At 28.3% G+C, this 20231-nt stretch overlaps 1 protein-coding gene across 2 annotated transcripts in view; it reads right to left on the bottom strand.

Annotated features, from left to right (window-relative positions):
* Positions 1-5380: 5380 nt before the first annotated feature.
* LOC105847534 (opsin-3) overlaps positions 5381-20231 on the bottom strand; it is a 45360-nt gene continuing 30509 nt past the window's right edge. The window contains exons 1-2 of one of the 2 annotated variants that reach the window (XM_065815434.1): positions 11050-11131; positions 5382-6530 (exon numbers count right to left, since the gene is read on the bottom strand). In XM_065815434.1, the coding sequence (XP_065671506.1) occupies positions 5608-6522 (915 nt within the window). In that variant the 5' untranslated portion in view covers positions 6523-6530; positions 11050-11131 and the 3' untranslated portion in view covers positions 5382-5607. Of the gene's footprint in view, positions 6531-11049; positions 11132-20231 lie in introns of those variants that run through there. The other variant, XM_065815435.1, reaches the window with a different exon arrangement.

Below are 20231 nucleotides of genomic sequence, written 5' to 3' on the forward strand. Positions count from 1 at the left end.
ATAATATAAATAAAAAAACAAACAAACCCTTTATCAAAAAAACCAAAGTTTTGCAACATTTTTAGCGGGGGAACATTTATTACGGGCGGGGATGAAATATTTTATCCTCCCGGAATGTTTATTCTAGAATAAACTTTCGGGGGGAAGGTTTGTCCCGGTACAAACTTTCCGGGGGGAAAAAAATATGGGGGGAAAATTTGTTTCGCAATACCGGCCTATATTTATATATATAGTATGTGTTCCTTGTAAATTTATCAAACGGCAAACAATCAAAAAGGCAAACTATCTAACTCTACTTACCCTCATTCCAACACTTTTCAAATATTCTTTCTCAATACAATCATTCCGATTAATTTGATATTGTGAAATTGCATTAAATTCTTTTTCTCTTTAATTCCTTTAAGAATTAAATTCTAAATAAAAAAAATTCATTTTGATTTCGAAGCAAGTGAAAAACTTTTATTTTATTTAAAAATAAGTAACACACATCTTAGAGTAAAACGTCATGTCCAATTTCGAAAGCATGATTCAGGGTCTCAAGGTAGAAAAAAAGCTTTAGAAAAAGTTGTAAATGAAAACAAGAACAAACACACACTGGAAAAGAGTGACTTCAATAATGTTAAAAAAAAGGCATCTAATGAGTCTACGTCCGACCAAGTAGTGAAGTTGTAGGTTAACAGCTTTGTTTTTTTATTCACAATCTTATATTCATAATTTCATTACAAAACTGTTAAAAAAATTCGTTTTAGACGGACCATGCTACCAACAGCGTTGATGAACCCTTGTGTCCAAGAAAGCCATTAACCTCTTTAAATTTTTCTACGGTCTCTGAAGAAGAAGATGATAATCGGGTGAGTCTGGGACGCATTCTTATTTTATGAAAAACCTGCAGTTATTAAAACATATCATTTAATATCTGCAGGTTCTAAAAACGTATTATTTAATATCTGCAGACATTAAAAACATACCATAATTCTCAAATGTTTTTTTAAATTTAGGATCAAGAAGCCATTCAACTGGGTGATCAAGCAGTTAGAAACGACCCCGCTTTGTGAAAGAGGGCTTTATCCAAAGTCGAACGCGATCTAGTTATACAAAATGGACTACCTCGAAATCCGGCACTTTTTCCTAGGAGTAGAATTGCAAAAGTTTTCGTTGATTTTCCCTGCTCTAATTTTGGACGAAAGCATAATTTTGGCCCTGGATTTAAGTCTTTCCTCTTGTTGTGGAATGGTGGAATAAAAGATAATTGACGAAAGCTAGAAGAAAAGATTAAAAGTCACCAGTGCAATGTTCAACACAGAAATCACTACATCGTCTGAAAATTAGCCTTTGAAGCCTTAAAAAATCAGACTGGGATCGATTCAGAACTTGAAAAGTTAATAAGACATCTAAGTGGTATAAAATTTTACGTTGCGTCCTGGGCGTCACTGTCCATTTACCTTCGAGAAATCTAAGTTTTTGAGGTGTGTTAGCAGTTTATGTTCATAAAATAATTTTAATGTTGCTTGAAATAATAATCTAGATGTAATCTTTGTTTTAATATGATGTTCATATTTGTGTAGGTTCATCAAACATGCTGGACGAGTATAATAATGGCAATTTTTCAGCCACCCATTGAGCTGTTGGGGAAACACAATAAGACGCTGTCTTTCGATCTAGAAAAAGTTTCTCAACACCAAAAACATGGAACAAGAATGCAAGCGCACTATTTTTTTTTTTTTTTTTGCTGTATAATACTATTTATAATGAGAAAAATTGTTTACATATATAATAAATAGCCGGAGCAAGAAGAAAACATATTGTCTTATCGCCGAGCCCCGTTTACATTGAAGCCATCAGTACAATTTAAAAAACTTAAAACATAAAAATAGGTAAAATAAAAAATAAAAATGTTTCCACAAAGGTATTACAAACTATATAATAAGATATTAAAATAGCATAAGTTTACAATAATAGCATATTTAATAGGAAATAAAAGTCAGGAAATCAAAACAAAAATAGGTGAAGAACTTTTCATTTTACTTATTTTAATTCATGATCTAGTTTTGAAAGAAATATTTTAAAATAAATATTTGAAATTGAAGTTTTTTCCTCATAAGAAACGTTTGAATACTATTTTAAGCTTTATTTATTTGAGCTGGAGAAACCAAAATGAGTTCATTATGGCTTGTGGTGAAACTGTTTTCGCTGCTATTATCGAAGTGGTCCACACAGCCATTTATTTTCCATTATTGTTGATGGAACTCCGGACGTGCCTCACACTAAACAAATCACTTTCGTTCTTCGATTTGTCTGGCTAGCATCTGACAACCAATGGATAGTAAAAAAGCGTTTTCTAAAAGTAGAAAACCTGGAGAAAAAAAACGGTTCTGACATTGCGAAGCTGATTATAGACGTTATGGATCAAAGTCAAATTGATTTGAAGAACTGCAGGAGCTTAGGCTATGATAACGGAACTAATATGTCCGGTGTATACAAAAGAGTGCAGGCCATCATTCTCGAGAAAAATCCTCAAGCTTTTTTCATGCCTTGCAGTGCGTATGGTCTTAATCTAGCTAGCGTTCGTTCTGCAGAATCCTCTACTGTAGTCAAAAACTATTTTAGCAAAATCCAATTGTTGTATAACTTTTTTAGTTGTAGCCCATGCGCTTGAAAATTTTGACTGAGGCAGCTGGGCAGTCCCTTTACCAAACGTTCTAAACAAGATGGAGTGTAGGCATAGAGGCTGTCCGGCCATTGTCGAAACGACCAAAAGAAATACTGAAATCCTTGAAACTTCTTAAAGAACTTGGTTTAGAAGATTATTAACTGACTTTAGTTAAGGCACTCAAAAAGTGGATATAATCATTTGAATTCATTATCTTGGCTTCTTTCTGGTTCAAGGCTCTCCTATGTTTCAACGATGTCTGTCTCCTTTTTCAATCAGAAAGTATTTCTTTGGATGACGAGACAAAGTTTTTAAAGACTCTAACCAATGATCTTGACCGATTACATTCTTCTGGCCCCAAATTCTTTAAGTAGCAAAATTGGTTGCATCTAGATTAGCTTTGATTAGGTTTCAAAATGATTTTGTTAAGAAGAGGACAAGGAAAAAGAAAACACTTTACGGCGAGTCAATAAACACAGCCTACTTCCACGAAGACGAATCAAAGGGTTTTGAGGTGAATGTATTTAATTTATATAGTTTCTCTTAACACGCTGCTCCAGCAGATAAGGTACAGAATGGGTACAGCTCAAAATACGACAGATATTTTTTCGTTCATATGGTGTTCTCCATCTCCTTCTAATGATGAAGAAAAACTTCAGAAGTTAGAAGGAGATGGAGTCAGAAAGAAAAATGCAAAGTCCTTGAAAATCTCTACGTAAATGATGTAAAAGAAGAGGAGTTAATTGAAGAAATCCGTCATCTAGATGTTCCTGAGCGATCAAATACTTTTGGACAAATAGAATCTCTTTCTTCTATCAAGTTGCTTGACAGAATCTACCAGAAAGGTCTTTAATCAACATTTCCTTCGATCTGTATTTTGCTTCGCTTTTTAAATACAATCCCGATTTTGGTGGCTGAAGAAGAGCACTTTTTAAGTAAGCTTGCTCTTATCAAATCCAAAATGCGATCAACAATGACTGAAGAACGCCTTAATAACCTTATGGTGATTTCAATTGAAAACGACCTTGCCAAGACTTTATCGTATGTCATCTCTAGTTTCGCAAAGAAGAAAGCCCGCAAAGTAAAATTAGTGTGATCTGACTAGTCTATATAATTAACATTTTCTTGATGAAATATGTATTCATTCATTTTAAATTGTATTTGTATTTTCGTTTTATCATATATAAACAAGTTCAAATATAAAGTGTTTATGTGCAACGATAGTTAATACAAAAATAATTTTTGTTTTCATTAAACTGTAATGTGATAGTAGACATGCAAAAAATAAACAGTGAAATCCATTCTTAATTCAATATACCCAGAAATCCAAAGTTTGGAGCACCGAACAAAAATTAACCCTGGGCACCACAAAGTCTCTGTGCGGGCCTGAGTTTAACTTTATACATTAACTTTATACATTGTGTAATACACAATACACAATACACCATCTGTATGTTTAAGAATATTTTCGACGCACTAGATATACCTCAAAGTAAAACACACCGTATTATTATTTTTTTATTTTTGAGGATGTGATATTTTTGGGAAATGTGCAATATATGACAATTTCCAACAAATTTAGTTACTTGGATATAACAGGAAAGTTTAAGTGTAATATTACAGTAAAAACAATATAATGAAAATATTTTATCTTATTATTTAAAGTAGGGGAGAGTGGTGTAATGGCGAACGCGGGGTAACTCCGAACATGGTCAAAACAACATTGTAAAAAAATAAATTCGACAATTTTTTTTTACCTGCTGAGAAGGGATCCTATGCTCAGTTCCAGACGTGCAGTAGTGTAATGAAGCTGCGGATGTTGTTCACTATAATTTGATTTTAAATTTTTCTGATAATTTTATGCAACTTTTTTCTTGAGTAACACTCTGTTGTAGCTTCTATGGAAATAAAGTCACTCCTTTTTTTTGTTTTTGTTGCAGAATATAGTTTTTAGACTTAGTTATTACAATTAGCTTTTTATTCGCTATTACACAACAGTGCTTGTGATTGCCCCCCAATGTGTTCGGAATTACCCCACGTAGGCAGGGTAATTCCGAACACCAATGGTTTTATTTCTGGCATAAATTTTTATTTTATAATAAGATTTTTAAAAATTCCTTTTGAGGGTTTGTGACTGAGTAGTTAAACTAATTGATAAGCAATAAATATGATCAATTTTGTATAACTGGTGTCTTTAATTCGCATTCCCGCTTAGGTGTTCGCCAATACCCCACTCTCCCCTACTTTGAAAAGATTTCATCAAGGAAAACTTGTATAAATTTGTTTAATTTTTTTTTTGCTAACGCAACATTTCATTATATTGTTTTTAAACAACTGAATATTAAGTTATATAAAGAACATTAATAGTGAGTGTGGTATTTTAAATATCAAATACTAATAGTACGCTGTATTTTCTGCATTACGTCAGGAGTAGTGACAGTATGATATTCAATAAGCATTGATATTGAAATTGAGCCTTTTGTTCATAAAAAAACAAGTTTTTTAATGCCGGGTTTCTTTTTTTTCGAATTCGCTACGTTTGTTCGCTACGTTTGTTCAAGTTGTTTTTTAAAAGTTGTATTTGCTTTTGAAATCTTTCAAAAAATTGTGACTATTAAAATGCACTTTATTTAAAACTCAGAGTATTAAGCTAAAATCAAATTTTTATTAAAAACAATCAAATTGAATACAAAGTACGCACTTTAAACCTACTTTTATACCAACTTTAAACAATCAAAATTCTTGCAATAGTTTATCACAGACATTAAAACGATAAGATGAGATTAACTAGCTAAAGCAAGTCAAATTTTATTTTTATCTTTTTTTTTTTTATACCTTTTAAATAAAGCATTGTAATTTTATCAAAATATTTTTATGGTTTAAGTTTATTAAAATTCGCCATTATTTTCTTCTTTCTTTTATTTTTATAAATAAACATTGGTAGTATGGTATTTATTTTATATTTTTTTGCAAACAACCAATACCCGAAGATACGATTTCATAATTTGAACTACCTTTAAGTTTAGCAGTTGTTTTTTGAAGGATTTAATTGCGTAACAATTAACAAGAACGTTAGAAATAGTAGAGAGTTTTGAAAACAGCGCGGTGGTTGTTGCCAAATGCATTGGTATAGTAATTTTTATCAATGTTAAAACACCAACAATGGCGTAAGATATCCAAAAGAAAAAATATGCAAACGCTGATAAAAAACAAACTTGAAAATATTCCTTTTCTAAATGATCAGTTTTTTTATTTTGAGGAAACTTGCAAGCTCTTCGGTGACGAATTTCTTTTGCGCTAAAATATAACGTTAACGCAATGATTATTCCAGGTAAAATGTTGCAAAAGATAAAAATAGCTAAAATATAAGAAAAAGAATTTGATTTTGTTAATTTCCAATCTAACGAACAACGTTTTTTATCAAGATCTAGCTCATATTTTGACCAACCAATCATAGGAAGTGTTGCCCAAAAAAAACCGTACGCATAACATACTAAAATTAATGTTACTCTACACCAAATCATTTTATGATATTGAAAACAACGCCTCGGGTATTTTATGGCAACAGCTCTGATAAAAGAAAGTATTGTCAAATGAGTTATGTTGGTTACAGCAAAACCTAGAACCGCAAAAGCGCTTACAATGCATAACGGAGTTCTTTCCAATAAAGACTCATCGGCCATTACTAATTGAGGTGTTAATCCAATCGTCGTTTCTAACAAATTCGTAATAGAAATACTGACAACAAACAAATGTGTTATCTCTTTTCTTTTCACTTTTACTAAAATAATATAACAGGCAGTCGTGTTTAATACCACTGACGTCAAAAGCACCGAGGAAATAACAGTTTGAATTACTTTGTTCGCATTCATTTTTCAACCTAGAAAATTAAATTAAAAATTGTTCAAGTCGTAACATCAATAGTATTTATGTTTAACGGAAACAAACTTTATATAAATTTGGTACATAGAGTTTTTGAAATTATGCTTTTGTTTTTTCAAAAAAAAAAAAAAAGATTTGAATCAGGGTGAAGGGTAGAAAAAAGTAGGGTTGTTTGAAAGTTGGATCCAAGATCCGATGAGATAAATTATCTTTTAATTTTCTTATAAACAGAATAAGAAAATATGTTTTAATAACTGTTAGATATTAAACACTTATGGAACTGATGTAAAAATAAATATTTCATTATTTAAAATATAAATGAAACCGGTAATATAAAAAGAAAAAATTAAAAAAAAAAACAAAAACAAAAAAAAAAACAATTCTGCCTTCCCAGTGGGCACAGTACATTTTTAAAATGTTCCTTGGACGTTTTTATTAGGTTTAAGCCTTATAAAAACGTCTAAAAAACGTTTTAAAAATGTACCGTGCCCACTGGGTTAAACAAACTCTTTAAATGAACTGGAATTTTATTTTTCCGCGTGGTAACCAAATTTCCCTAAGTAAAATCAGTTATTTTTAAAAACTATTTTAAAAAAGGATCTATTGTTTTTTTTTTTGCAATGAAAAGGTCGGTTTATTTAAAAAAAAATCTTTTTAATAAAAAAACTTTATTCTAAAAGGACCTTTTTTAAATTCAGATTTAAATAGATGTGCTTTTAAGTTATCAATAAACTAAAAAAATTGTGTTATGTAAAATTAAATTTTACTTACTATTATATAAAACTTTAAAGTTAAAAGTGCGGCTAGTACTAGTTTAAATAATGAGTCTAACCTATCTAACTGATAGAAATGCGTGAAATGAAATTTCACGCATTTTTAACAGAAACAGGTTGCGCTGTGTTAGCAATATTAAAAACCTATCAGTTTCATTGATTGGTTTGTTAAATGTTACAGAATTTCGGATTTGTTAAAATTATTAGTTCTTACGTTTCAGTTAGTGTTGAGATGCTAGATTACTTTAAAAACCCAAAAATATGAAATCCCAATAATAAACATAAAAAACCATAGCCTTAAAATTGAATTAATTAAACATCCTAATTATTATATTTCAACAAAATATATAATACTAAATAACAGTATAAAACAAAAAATGATGAATATTGCAAATAAAAATTGTGGTAAGTAGGGGAGACCGGGGCTAGTTGGCTCGGTTTTTACTCTATGAGCTCTGTAGCCCTATCAGTACATTTTTTTGAAAATATTAAAGTGTAGTCTTAAAAAGTATGAATTTGGGTAACTTAAAAAATTTACATTCATTTACAAAAAAAAATTCTTGGGGCCTTTCCGGGCCCTCAAAAAAAATAAATTTGTGCCAATTAACCTCACCACGGGTTAAGTTGACGCAAACTATAAAAATGATTATTAATGTACTATTAAGTGCAAAAACAATAGAAATTTTTTTACTATTTATTTTGGCAACAATTGTATTCAAAAATTTAATATTACTTTTTGCTGGTACCAAATATTAGTCCGTATAACAACCAAAACAGTAGCCCATTTTCATATGTAAAAAAAAACTCAAAAAAAATTTTTTTTTAATTTTTTTATAAGAATAAATTTTTTCAATATTGTTAAAAATTAAAAAAAAAAAAAGAATTAATTTTATAAAAATATATTTTTTTTCCATAGTAAATGCTAAGAGCCAACTTACCCCGAAAGTTTTTTTTTCAATAAACAGTCTATAGATCCTGAAAAATGGTAACTTTGAAAAAAAGTCTGACTGGATATAAGCAAACCAATTGTGACTGGAACTTTTACAATAATTTTATTCTTATACGACCAGCTATTTTCTATGTAAAGTAAAAAGGAAACGGTGCTCCAAAAGTTACGTTTTTGTCCAAAAAACACATAAATCTTAATATCTCCCATGCGCATGCGCGAATCTTGACAATACTATAATGAATAATGAAATAGTCAATTAGGAAGGTTCTGTGTAATTTTTGTTACTTTCTGACGAAAGGCTCTGAAGATAAACTCAGTTCGTCAACTTACCCCTGCGGCCAACTAGCCCCGTTCTCCCCAACTTAAAGATTTTGGTTATCACGTTTGCAAGTTTTTACAACCTTTACAAACTTCTCCACAAAACTTTGCTTTTTAACTATTATTTCTAGTTAAAACGCATTTATATTTAGGGACTTGGCGATTAAGCAACACTGACTTTTTCTTACCCTTGCGATCATTATATATCTTATACGAGAACATTCTAAATCTTATATTATATATTTACAACTAAATATTAAAAAATAAATAAAACCATTATACTGAATTTTTCAAATAATAAAATTATGAATTGTGGTATTTTTAAAAATAAAACTTTTAGATGCTCTTTTAACATTTTAGGTGCATCAAGAAGTCCTTACGGTCTCATCACAGAGCACCGAGGAAGGGTATTTGAAAGGAAGTTCTCCTTTTTTACCAATGTTATAAAACTTGCCCAGAGGTGGCGTTGAACCACAGATCTCTAGCTTCTGAGGCAAGCGCGCTAGCCACTGCGCAACGATTGCTCAAACCTGATTTAACTCTTCAAATCTTTTCCTGCAAAAAATTCACAAAAGATAATATACAATACCAAGTAGGCACAAGACGTGATTTAGACGTCTATAAAACGTATTGAACTCACTGTCCACTGAGTATATTCTTAAAAAAGTTGTTTTAACATTTCATAAATATTTACAAATATTTACAAAATGTTAATCTAAGTAAACGACTTATTGGAAGATAATCTTTTATTAATAATGTTATACCAAAATTATTGAGGACTATAATAAAAATCATAAAATTATAAAAGTATAATAAAAAATGATAAAATTAAAACCAAGATTTTTTTAAAATGTGGATTAAAACTAAAATCTATTTACATAAATCTTTTTGTACATATCTTTTTGCAGATGCTTTAAAATTAAAAAAAAAACAAAAACAAAAAAAAAGCAACCATTTTTAAAAAAAGTTGTAAAACAACAAAGTTTTTGTATTTTTCGCGTAACACCGCAATATTATAAAGATAAATTGAAGTAAATTTTTACGAATCATAACATAAACAAGATAAAAAGGTTACGAGAACAATTTTTCTTGTTTTCAATTTTTATTGAAATTAGGTTCTCAACTCAGAATGTCAAAGCTTACGTTTTCCAAAAAAAATATTTTTCCACATAAACATCTTGGTTTTAGTTAAACTATTACTGCGTCATTCAAATAAACCTGTTGATTCCAATACTTTGTTATGAAATAATTTATATTAAAGAAATTTTTTGAAAATAATTTAGAAAAGGTTTTTCTGCTTTCTCAATTTATTTCGACTTTTAACGTTTGAATGTAAAATATTAAATGTAAATATTCTTTTAGCATCTGCAGATGAATCAAAAGCTTGTAAAAAACTGACCAAAAAAACCCAGTAATACCTGACTCAGACAATCGTTACGAAATTGCCTGCAATCACAGGAATTTATAATCTAATTCATGTTATAATGTTACAATGTTATGTTATAACATAAACTTTTAAAATAGTGCAGCTTCTGATTCAAAATTAACAAAAGTGCAAAAAATCGAATTTTGTAAAAGTGCAAACTCCATTCCAACTACTATTATATATAATATATATATATATATATATATATATATATATATATATATATATATATATATATATATATATATATATATATATATATATTCAAACATACAGGTGTATATGTGTATTTTGTGTGCGTCTATAATTCTTATTTAAATACAATATTGCATTTCTTTTATTTAATAACAATAACTTTCAATTTTTAAAATTTGTCGAATAAGTTAAAAAATGTAGCTAAAAAAGCTTCATAGTTGCATAAACTCTGCTTTGCAATTAAGCAAATATTATTTTATTTGCATTGAAAGTCGACTTAAAATGTCAAAAAATCTATAGTTAAACAAAAATCCGTAAGTGTTTTAAAATTTGTTTGTTTATTAGATAAAATTATGGTAAATATAAAGATTTATAAAAGTAAAAAAATTTTTTTTTTTACATTTATCAAAAAGTACAAAAAAGAAAGTAATAACTACTTCTGTTTACGAGTAAATATATGCTTGTATATGATATATCAAAAACTTATATTAAATACACACTAGTTTATTAAATACACACTAGTTTTTATTAAATTTATTAAATACACACTAGTTTATTAAACATTTATTAAATACACACTAGTTTTTAATGCCCATCTTGCAATGGCTTTAAAAAATACGAGTAACCCCCCCCCCAAAAAAAAAACAAAATTATTTTAAAGATATAGTTGTAAAAAGTTTCAAAATATGACATGGTCAAAGTGTCTGTTTTTAAAAAAAAGCGATTTTTTAAAACTTAGAACTTAAAAAATGGAATTTTTTTAGAACTGTACATAAGACTTTTTACTTAATGTTTAATTTATAAGATTTTAGTTTTTATCTCAAAAGTTAAAAAAGAAAACTTTAAAAAAACTCACCGCAAAATGTTTAGTATTTTTTTTACTACTCAAAATGTCCGTTTTTATTCTACAATTTTATTATGTCGATATCAATACTAAACATAAAGAAATAAACTTTAAATTGACAAAATATATCATTAAAAAGTCTATTAAATAAAAGAAAAATTAGTTCGAAGGTTTTCCATACATAATGGCAAATTTAAAAACAGTCGTGGTTCAAAATAAAAGAAAAAGAGACTATATACACAACGAATGTAACATTAAATCTTAACATTACGGAGGTTTTAAAAAAATAAAACTATTTTTAAATCTGAGACTTTGTTGAAGTTTAGAATATTTAAGTAAAATTGTAACAACAACGTCACTCCCTTTAAAACTCAACAATGTGATTAGAATACGCGGAGTTTGAGAGGAACGTTGTTTAAGAGCATAAAAGAAATATACAAAAATTTAATTAAAAAAAGAAAAATTTCTAAAGATAACAAAGACGACAAGCCCATAATTAATAGAAACTTCAGATTCAACTTTAAGTTGCGCACTTAAAACAAAAATCCACCGTTCACCACGTCGAAAATCAAACAACTTTATTGTAAGTAAGACAATACTTAAACAGCCTGTATTGTTTTGCCAAGCACATTTTGCATATGGGGTCCTTTATAAGTTACGTCACGCTCAAAGAGTAAGGATGGGGAGAGATTATTATGAATTATATATTTTTATATCATTTTAATCAATATTATTATTATTAAGAATTATATATTTGATTTTATTTTAACCTTACATCATTGGCGCTTTCATTTTAAGAGTTTTCTTTTAAATATAAATATTTTTTTCACTGGTGGGCAGTAATGTACGTGCAGTAATGTACTGTATATTCACTGGTGGGCAGTAATGTACGTGCAGCAATGTACGTGCAGTAATGTACGTGGACTTCTTTTAATATAAGTGAGCTGTAAAGTAAAAGTATTTTCGCCGCTGAAGTATAAGTTAAATACAAAACATTTTTTGTATTTAACTTTAGCTTCAGCGGCGTTTTTTTAAAAAAGTTAGTCGAGAAAAAAAGTAGATAGGTAAAAAAAGATTTTAGTCGATGTCGATAAGTAAAAAAATAAATAGTCAATGCGATCACCTAATTCAGTTGGTATGGAAACCACCAAACAAAAAAAGAAAACAATAACTAAAAGACTTATCAAGTTCGCATTGATCAAAGTTTTGTAAGTATCTGACGCAGACGGCTTCTCAATATTTTGAATAACCAAGTTTTCACAGTTAAGATGAGTTTCCACTCACCCGTTCTTACACGGAAATGGGATAGGAAAGGGAAAAATAATGAAGTAATCATGCATAGTTATACTTTGGACAAATTAAAACATATATAACGCATGCCCGCATTATTTTTTCCTTCCCATTCCGGTAAAAGAACTATTATTCTATTAGTATTTAATAACAATTAATTTTCTATAATTTTGAGAACTATTATTAAACTTTAATTTATGATTAGCAAACTTTATTAGGAGAATGAAATTTTTTAAATTGGAAACTTTAATTTTATGAGCATTTGAAAATACCGCGTTTAAAGAGACTCCACAGTGCTAGTTTACACCCTGATATATATATATATATATATATATATATATATATATATATATATATATATATATATATATATATATATATATATATATATATATATATATATATATATATATATATATATATATATATATATATATATATATATATATATATATATATATATATATATATATATATATATATATATATATATATATATATATATATATATATATATATATATGTATATAATATTTGAGCAGAGCTGAGCCTAGGGGGCTTATTTGCAAATTTAGGGGGCCTTTTAAAAATGTAAGTGTTTAAAATTAAAGGTTATATTTTTCTATTTTCGATGGTGAAAATTACATTTTTTATCTGAAGAGTTTTAAACGAACTTGTAAGAGTTTTATAACATGTTAAAAATAATTTGTGTTGCCTATAAATTTCAAAACTAACAGTTAATTTTAATTTTTTTACTGGTATATTGAAACAAGATATTTTGTAAAGATCATGTTAGACTTTATTATAGTTAACTTTAAAAAGAGAACTTGATAAAAAAAACTAATAGTTTGGAGAAAAAATATTTTTTAACCTTAACATCAATTTGAAAACCAAAATGTTGCAAAACTTTACCTTTTTTATCAACGCGTCAAAAACAGTCAAAATTTACGAGACGTAATTCATGGACGACACCTTAGTTAGCGCAACTGCATTGGACCATTAACGCTTCACTTTCTAAGAGTAGTTTTTAAGTTAGGAACAACCAAAACATTTTAGTCTGCATTAAAATGTTATACATCGAAAGCTACATGCAAAAGTTGGGGAAAAGTTGATTTTTAATTTAATGTAACAGACGCTTTTACCAAAAAAACAAAACAATGTATACCGTCTTTTTCAAAATTAGAAAAAAATAGACACAGTGGTCCTATTAGTTTTGCAAATCGTGCTACACAGAGAGAAAAGAAGTATGCAAGAAAAGTTTACTAAGTTATTAAAATGTGGTACCATAAACCGGGGTTACTTTGAACGTTTTTGAGATATTTTTACTTGCTCTTCCTTCACTATTGACAATATTTAACATTAACAGAATGAATATAGGGGCTAAGGTTGACTCTTACATACTTCAAATTCAAAATAATTTTTAAATAAAAGGATTTTTTATTATATTAATTTAAATAGTCATTCAAAGTTATTCCACAAATAGGGTAATTTTGAATGCGTTTTTTTGTAAAAGCAAAAGCTATTTAAAAACGCATTGTTTTGTTTTAAAATTTAATAAAAACAACAGTCTAGTTTCACATGAATTTATCATTGCTAAAATAATATAATATTATTTCATGACAAACGCCCATTTATTATTTTCTTTTCTTTTTTGGAACAAAAACTTTTCGATTGATCAAGTATTTTCCTCTAATACTTTTTAAGAGGTCCATAAAATGCAACATCAAGAGATTGCAATAAATGGGTAGAGTTACCAGTTATATAACAAGATACTAGTTTTTTCGCAACAAGATACTATTTTCTTAAGTAAATCCCCTTTCATTGTAAAGATTGCTTAGATTATAACAAATAGGAACTTTAGCTCCTACAATTCGACAAAAAAACAATAACAAACCAGTCAAAAAAGTGAAGAGAATCAAATTGTCCTGACTTTAATTGTATTGTACATTAGGTGGTCCAATTTCGGGCCTTGTTTTTTTTTTATTTTATAGTTATTTAGGTGTTCCCAGAAGTCTTTACGGTCTTATCACAGAGCACCGCGGGAGAGCATTTAACGGAAGTTCCAGCCTCCTTCCTTACCAATGTCACTTTTTGAGCTAGAGCTGGCGTCGAACCTCGGACTTCTGGGTTCTGAGCGAGAACTCTAACCGCTGCTGCTCGATTTATGTTGTCCATAAATGGTCAGCTTTATAGATATAACTGGAGACAATTTGACAAGAGGTACTAAACATAATTGACATAACATAGCATATTGTACAACCACTAATTTTTGCATATTTGTAATTTTACAAAGTTTAAAAACTTAATCCGAAAACACATGGAAAATTCATAGTTTTTAAACTATGGATTTTCCATGTGTTTTCGGATTAAGTTTTTAAACTTTGTTATACAAAGTGGCAACTTGCACCCAATTTTTAATTTAGATAAAGAACTTCTAATTATATTTTCATCTTATGTTTTTTGTTACCATAAAATTTGAAAATTGGCACTCAGTATAATTTATATACTGCCTTGTATAATTTTTTTTTCGTATAAATGTGGGATAGTATGCTAAACATAAAAAGATTTAAATATGAATAACAGTACTTTCAACAAATTTAATTCGACACAACATTGTACACACATATTATATGACATATTTTTTATACAAGATTTAAAATTTATTAGTGTTCTGTAAAAAAAGTATGTACACACAGGCACACACAGACATATATATATATATATATATATATATATATATATATATATATATATATATATATATATAAATATATATATATATATATATATATATATAAATATATATATGTGTGTGTGTGTGTGTGTGTGTGTGTGTGTGTGTGTGTGTGTGTGTGTCTGTTTATACACATGGTATTTTAATTTTTATTCATAATAATATTATATATTGTACATATATGACAAAGGAAATTTTCAAGTTGCTTCATAATTTTGAATATCTATGTAGTGGGGTTACTTTAAATCTTATTTAAAGTTACCCCGTGTGCGATAAAATGTATACAATAAAGTATGTTATGCTATAGCAATGGAACATAACTATAGTAGGCTAACAAACTTCTTTAGATTTCACATACTTAAAAAATTTATAAACAAAAATTATGTAACTTAAACAACAAGCTGCTACACTAGCTGAGGCAGTTTACAAAGTAATTGTACTAGTAATAGTACAGCGTACTAATTATGTAATATTGTAATGGTACAGTGTATATTTTTTTGAGAAAAATATCCGAATTTTTTCGTAAATTATAAATACATTAAAAATTCACTTAAAAATCTGTTTTTTGATTAATACCCTGAAAATCAAATTTTAGAATATTTACGATAAATTTACTTTCGTTTTCACAATTCGCGCGTTACAACAATGGAAGATTCTAACAAAAAGTTTCAATGATTTTGATGATGCAGAAATGTCTGTAATTAAATACTGCATATCAAATTTTCACCCTGTGAAAGTTGATTTCAAATAAAAAGTTGATCATTACAATAAAAAAGTAAAAGAAAGTTCCCAGATATTTTTTATTCCCATTGATGCCATATATGGCTGCAGGCAAGCCTAATAGAATGTAAGACCAGCCTCCAGCATTTTACGTAGAAGAGCACATTGCAAAACTTAAATAAGATATTTACTCTGGGACGCTGGGACCTTTTTAACGCATTACCTTATTGCTATTATTATTATAGTTATCATTGTTATCTTCATATTAGGTCCTATACATATGGCTATTTCTAAAACTTAAATAAGATATTTACTCTGGGACGCTATGACCTTTTTAACGCGTTACCTTATTGTTATTATTATTATTATTATTATTTTTGTTATTATAGTTATCATTGTTATTATCATATTAAGTCCTATATAGATGGCTATTTCCAGGATGGAAGAGAAGTGTTTAGTATTTGAAAAATTGCTTTTTATAAAACCTTTTTTCTTTAATTATATTTTAAAAACCTTGAAACTTCTGTTAAAATAAGTTTAGAGTAGAAAATATTTAAACTGAGAGAATTAAGTTTCCTCAATGTTAGTAGTTTTTTTATTTTGGAAAAGTGACTGAAACTTGAGGCCATACTTTGCTACATTTATAACAAAATAAAGCCATAGTTTTATTTAAAAGGTTCTTTAATATTAAATATATGACTTGAATAAAAAACTTGAGGATTTTTAAATTAATATAAGTGCTTTTTTGTCACATACACGTCTGCAAAAAAAAGGTTATGTTACTGAACTTAAAGATAGAAAAGTTTAATTATTAATTTGAAACTAAGTTATAAGGCAGGATTTGTTAGAAATCCTTTGATAAAAAAGAAATTTACTGTTACTTGGCAAAGAAAATTTTTTAAATCTTATTAGATTAACTTGTAATGATAGTTTAAAAACTGTTGAATCACTGAACTCAGGCAAAGAGATAGTTAGTGTTTTAAAAATATTGTGTTAAAAATTTAAGGAAATCAAATATTTTTTTAAAATTTATATTTGCTTGTGGTTTTCTATCGATTAAGTTTGTCTTTGCATTTTAAAGTTGTAAAATGCAATCAGTAAATATTTGTGAAGTATTCAAATATTGTGTATGCCTTTTAAGAAATGGATTCAAAATTAAAGCAAGAAAAAAATGTTATAGAGAATATTAAGCCAATCAAGTTTTTCGAAGTCCTGAAAGAAAGAAAAAAATTTCCAGAGAAAGATCTAAGAGGTGTCGAGAAAAATGAAAAGGCAATCCTCGTAAAAAGTTTTAAAGCGTAACTAAGAATTTAAAAAAAGTCATGCTTTGAAAAGAAAACTTATATATTAATCTCAAAGAGATCATCATCAAAAGCATTCAAAAAAGTTTTAGAAACAATTTCTAGCCAATGAAAACCAAGCTGAAGTTCGTTAATTAGTTGTTTTTGTAGAGAAAATCCATGTCCATTTTTAGCATGTTCAAAGCTTTCTTAGACTTGTTCAAGCAGTTGTTAACTTTTACAATGAAAATGAAGTTTAAATTGTCTGATGGAAAAACAAGCAAACTTCGGTTCGTCATTTGTATTATATTTTGAAATTAAAAACATTTGCCATAGCTTGTGATTCAACTGATCATACTTTAGTCCTTATCAAAGTTCTTCACTTTATTTTAAGCAGCAAGAGAAGTGCAATAATGGATGTAATCACCGAAAACATATTTTTTACACAACAAGCTTAAGAGAACATTGTATATAACTACATCTCTTATAAACCTGTTGCTTACAACAGAAGGGCACACTTTTATACTCAATAGAGTCAAAGAAGCGCACACTTCTGCACTTAATAGAATCAAAGAAGTGTCACTTTTCAATTTAAAACAAAAAACTTATGGCTGCAATAGTTGTGTTTGAAAGAAATTTCCAAAAAACATTTCACTAGCTTTGGTTAAAAAAAATAAAGATATTTTTGGAAAAGATTGTATTAAAGGGGTAATGAAAAAACACTTACAAATAAAGTTGAGGTAAAAACAAGGTGGATGGTTCATTACGAAAAATTGCTAAATGAAGAGTTCGGATGGAGTGTAGTGAACAAGAAGTGAAGTGAAATTAGCTATTCAGAATGCTGAAGTAGGCAAAACTGCTAGTCCTTCTGGTATATTGGCAGAGATGTTGAAAGCTTCAGGGGATGTGGGTGTTCAGTAGGGGTAATTTTATAAGACTAAAAAAATCGTTTGTTGAAAAGAATTTTGAAAAAATAATGAGAATTTAAATTATTATATAATTTGATAAACTAAAGTTTAAACCCTAAATCTTTTGATTTTAATAGAAAATTTAATTTTTACTTTTAAATTTAGTCAAATCACATAACAAAAATTTAAATTTAGTATATAAACCTAAAAAAGTTTAAAATATATTTACCGTTTAAGAGTAGTTAATAAATTTTGGAACAGAGTAATAAAAAGAAAGCCACTTTTCTCTAATTTTGTTTTTAAGTTTTGTAATATTCTCTGTTAAACAATTTACCAATTTAATATCTCAACATTATTTTATTTTAGTGTGTGTACTGTTGAAATATGGTTTTATTTTAGTAAATTTTCTTGAATGGAATTTACTTTGTTGACCATTGGTAAACAGTTTATGAAAAACAAATTGTATTCAACTCAAATAAGGTAAGAATAATAGGTTGAAATAAAATTTATCGTTAATCATTATGTTATAGTTGCTTTGCTTTATTCTGCACTTTTTCTATTTAATGGTTCAAAAGCCACATGAATGTAAAATCGACATGCTATTTGAACAGTAAATAAGGGTTGCTATCAAACAAATAATTGAAGACATAAGTGGATATAGATGTCATGTCACAAAAATACAAGTTTCCACTTTTTTACTCAGATAAAGGTTTTAAGTAACGCTCATTCACATAATCATTTTTACAATTATGGGGAAGAAGTCATGTTACACATCAATTCACCCACAACAATACATAAATAGGGTGTAGGTGCTAAGCAGTGGCGTAACTGATCCTTTTAGCTTCCATCATCTTTGGTCTTTAAGGTTCTACCTGTTCTAATATACACTTTGAAGCTCCGGTGTATATACTTTAGTCAACTATATTTATTAATATATTTATCTTCTGCTTTCAAATGAAATTAAAACACTCAAAAATCTTAGTTTTATTTTGATTTCTATTTATTGTTACAATAATTGTAGCTCTTTAAATATTGAAATCAAATATATTCTTCATGTTTAATATCATAACTAAAAACCAGTTTGTTTATTTGCTTGTTACCAAGTTATGGTTTATATAAATTTTTGCTAGATCTCCGTGTTTACTTTATTATTATTAGGGTAACAGGGGGCAATGAGCTCCATGTTTTCAAGAATTTTTTTTTCTCTCTTGGAAATAAGTAAGTAAGTGTTAAATTTAAACTGGAAATATTTTAAGTGATAGACAAAGCATTTCTTTATGTACAAAAACTTTATTCAGAAAGAATTTATGTCAGTGAAAAAAAAAGTTAAAAAGTTACAACTAACGTTGACTCAAATTTTAAAAAATAGGGGCATCAAGTGAGTATGTAAAACATATATTTTTACATTATTTGTAGGCAATTCTCACAGATCCAGTCCATGGCTTTAATATCAGCTGGAATTTCAGTGCATTTAATATGGTACCAAACATCTCGTAAGTCACAGCACACCCATTCTTCTCCTTGACCCCCATGAATACCACACATTAGACACATAACAATACCTTTGTCCTCATTACTGTCACTATCATCTCCAGCAGGAAGACTTTTCTTTTTCTCATGGTCTTTTTTCTTTTCCTGAGCATTTTGGTTTCTACAAGTCCACTTTAATACACGATTTTTTTGTATAAGCAACTCGTTTATAAGCAACTGAACTCGATGTGAAAAAATATTAAGCAACTTCAGTTCTGAACAAATGTTAACATATGCAACTCATAAATTGCACATAAAAATCAAAGCACTCAAAAAGTTCCTTTATTTACTGTCAAATACTATTTTTATGTTGGATATAAAACATAGCTTTATGTAGTTTAAAAAATTGCCGTACACGTTTTTTTGAGAAATGAAAACATTCGATTGCGTTCGAATCATTTTTTTCTCTGCAATGTAATGACTTCTTTTAGATAAACGATTTCAAAAGAAAGTAATCACAGTAGTGTTGTTGTTGTGTATGTTGTTGACAACGCTGAGTTGTCAACAACATACACAACAAGATCATGAGTAAGAGAAAGCAGACAAATTTGTTCAACTTTGGTTTTACCAAAAAGATTTGTCATCGTGGTGAGTTGGTAAATGTAGTGCCGAAGGAAAAAGAAGATAATTTGTTTGAATGTATTGTTTGCAAAAAATCACTGAAAACATCACAAGCCCTTTCGATGCACGAGTTTTGGTGTAAAAATAAGTTATCACATACGGATATTGCTC

The sequence above is a fragment of the Hydra vulgaris genome, chromosome 13 (genome assembly GCF_038396675.1).
Source record: "Hydra vulgaris chromosome 13, alternate assembly HydraT2T_AEP".
Taxonomy (NCBI): domain Eukaryota; kingdom Metazoa; phylum Cnidaria; class Hydrozoa; order Anthoathecata; family Hydridae; genus Hydra; species Hydra vulgaris.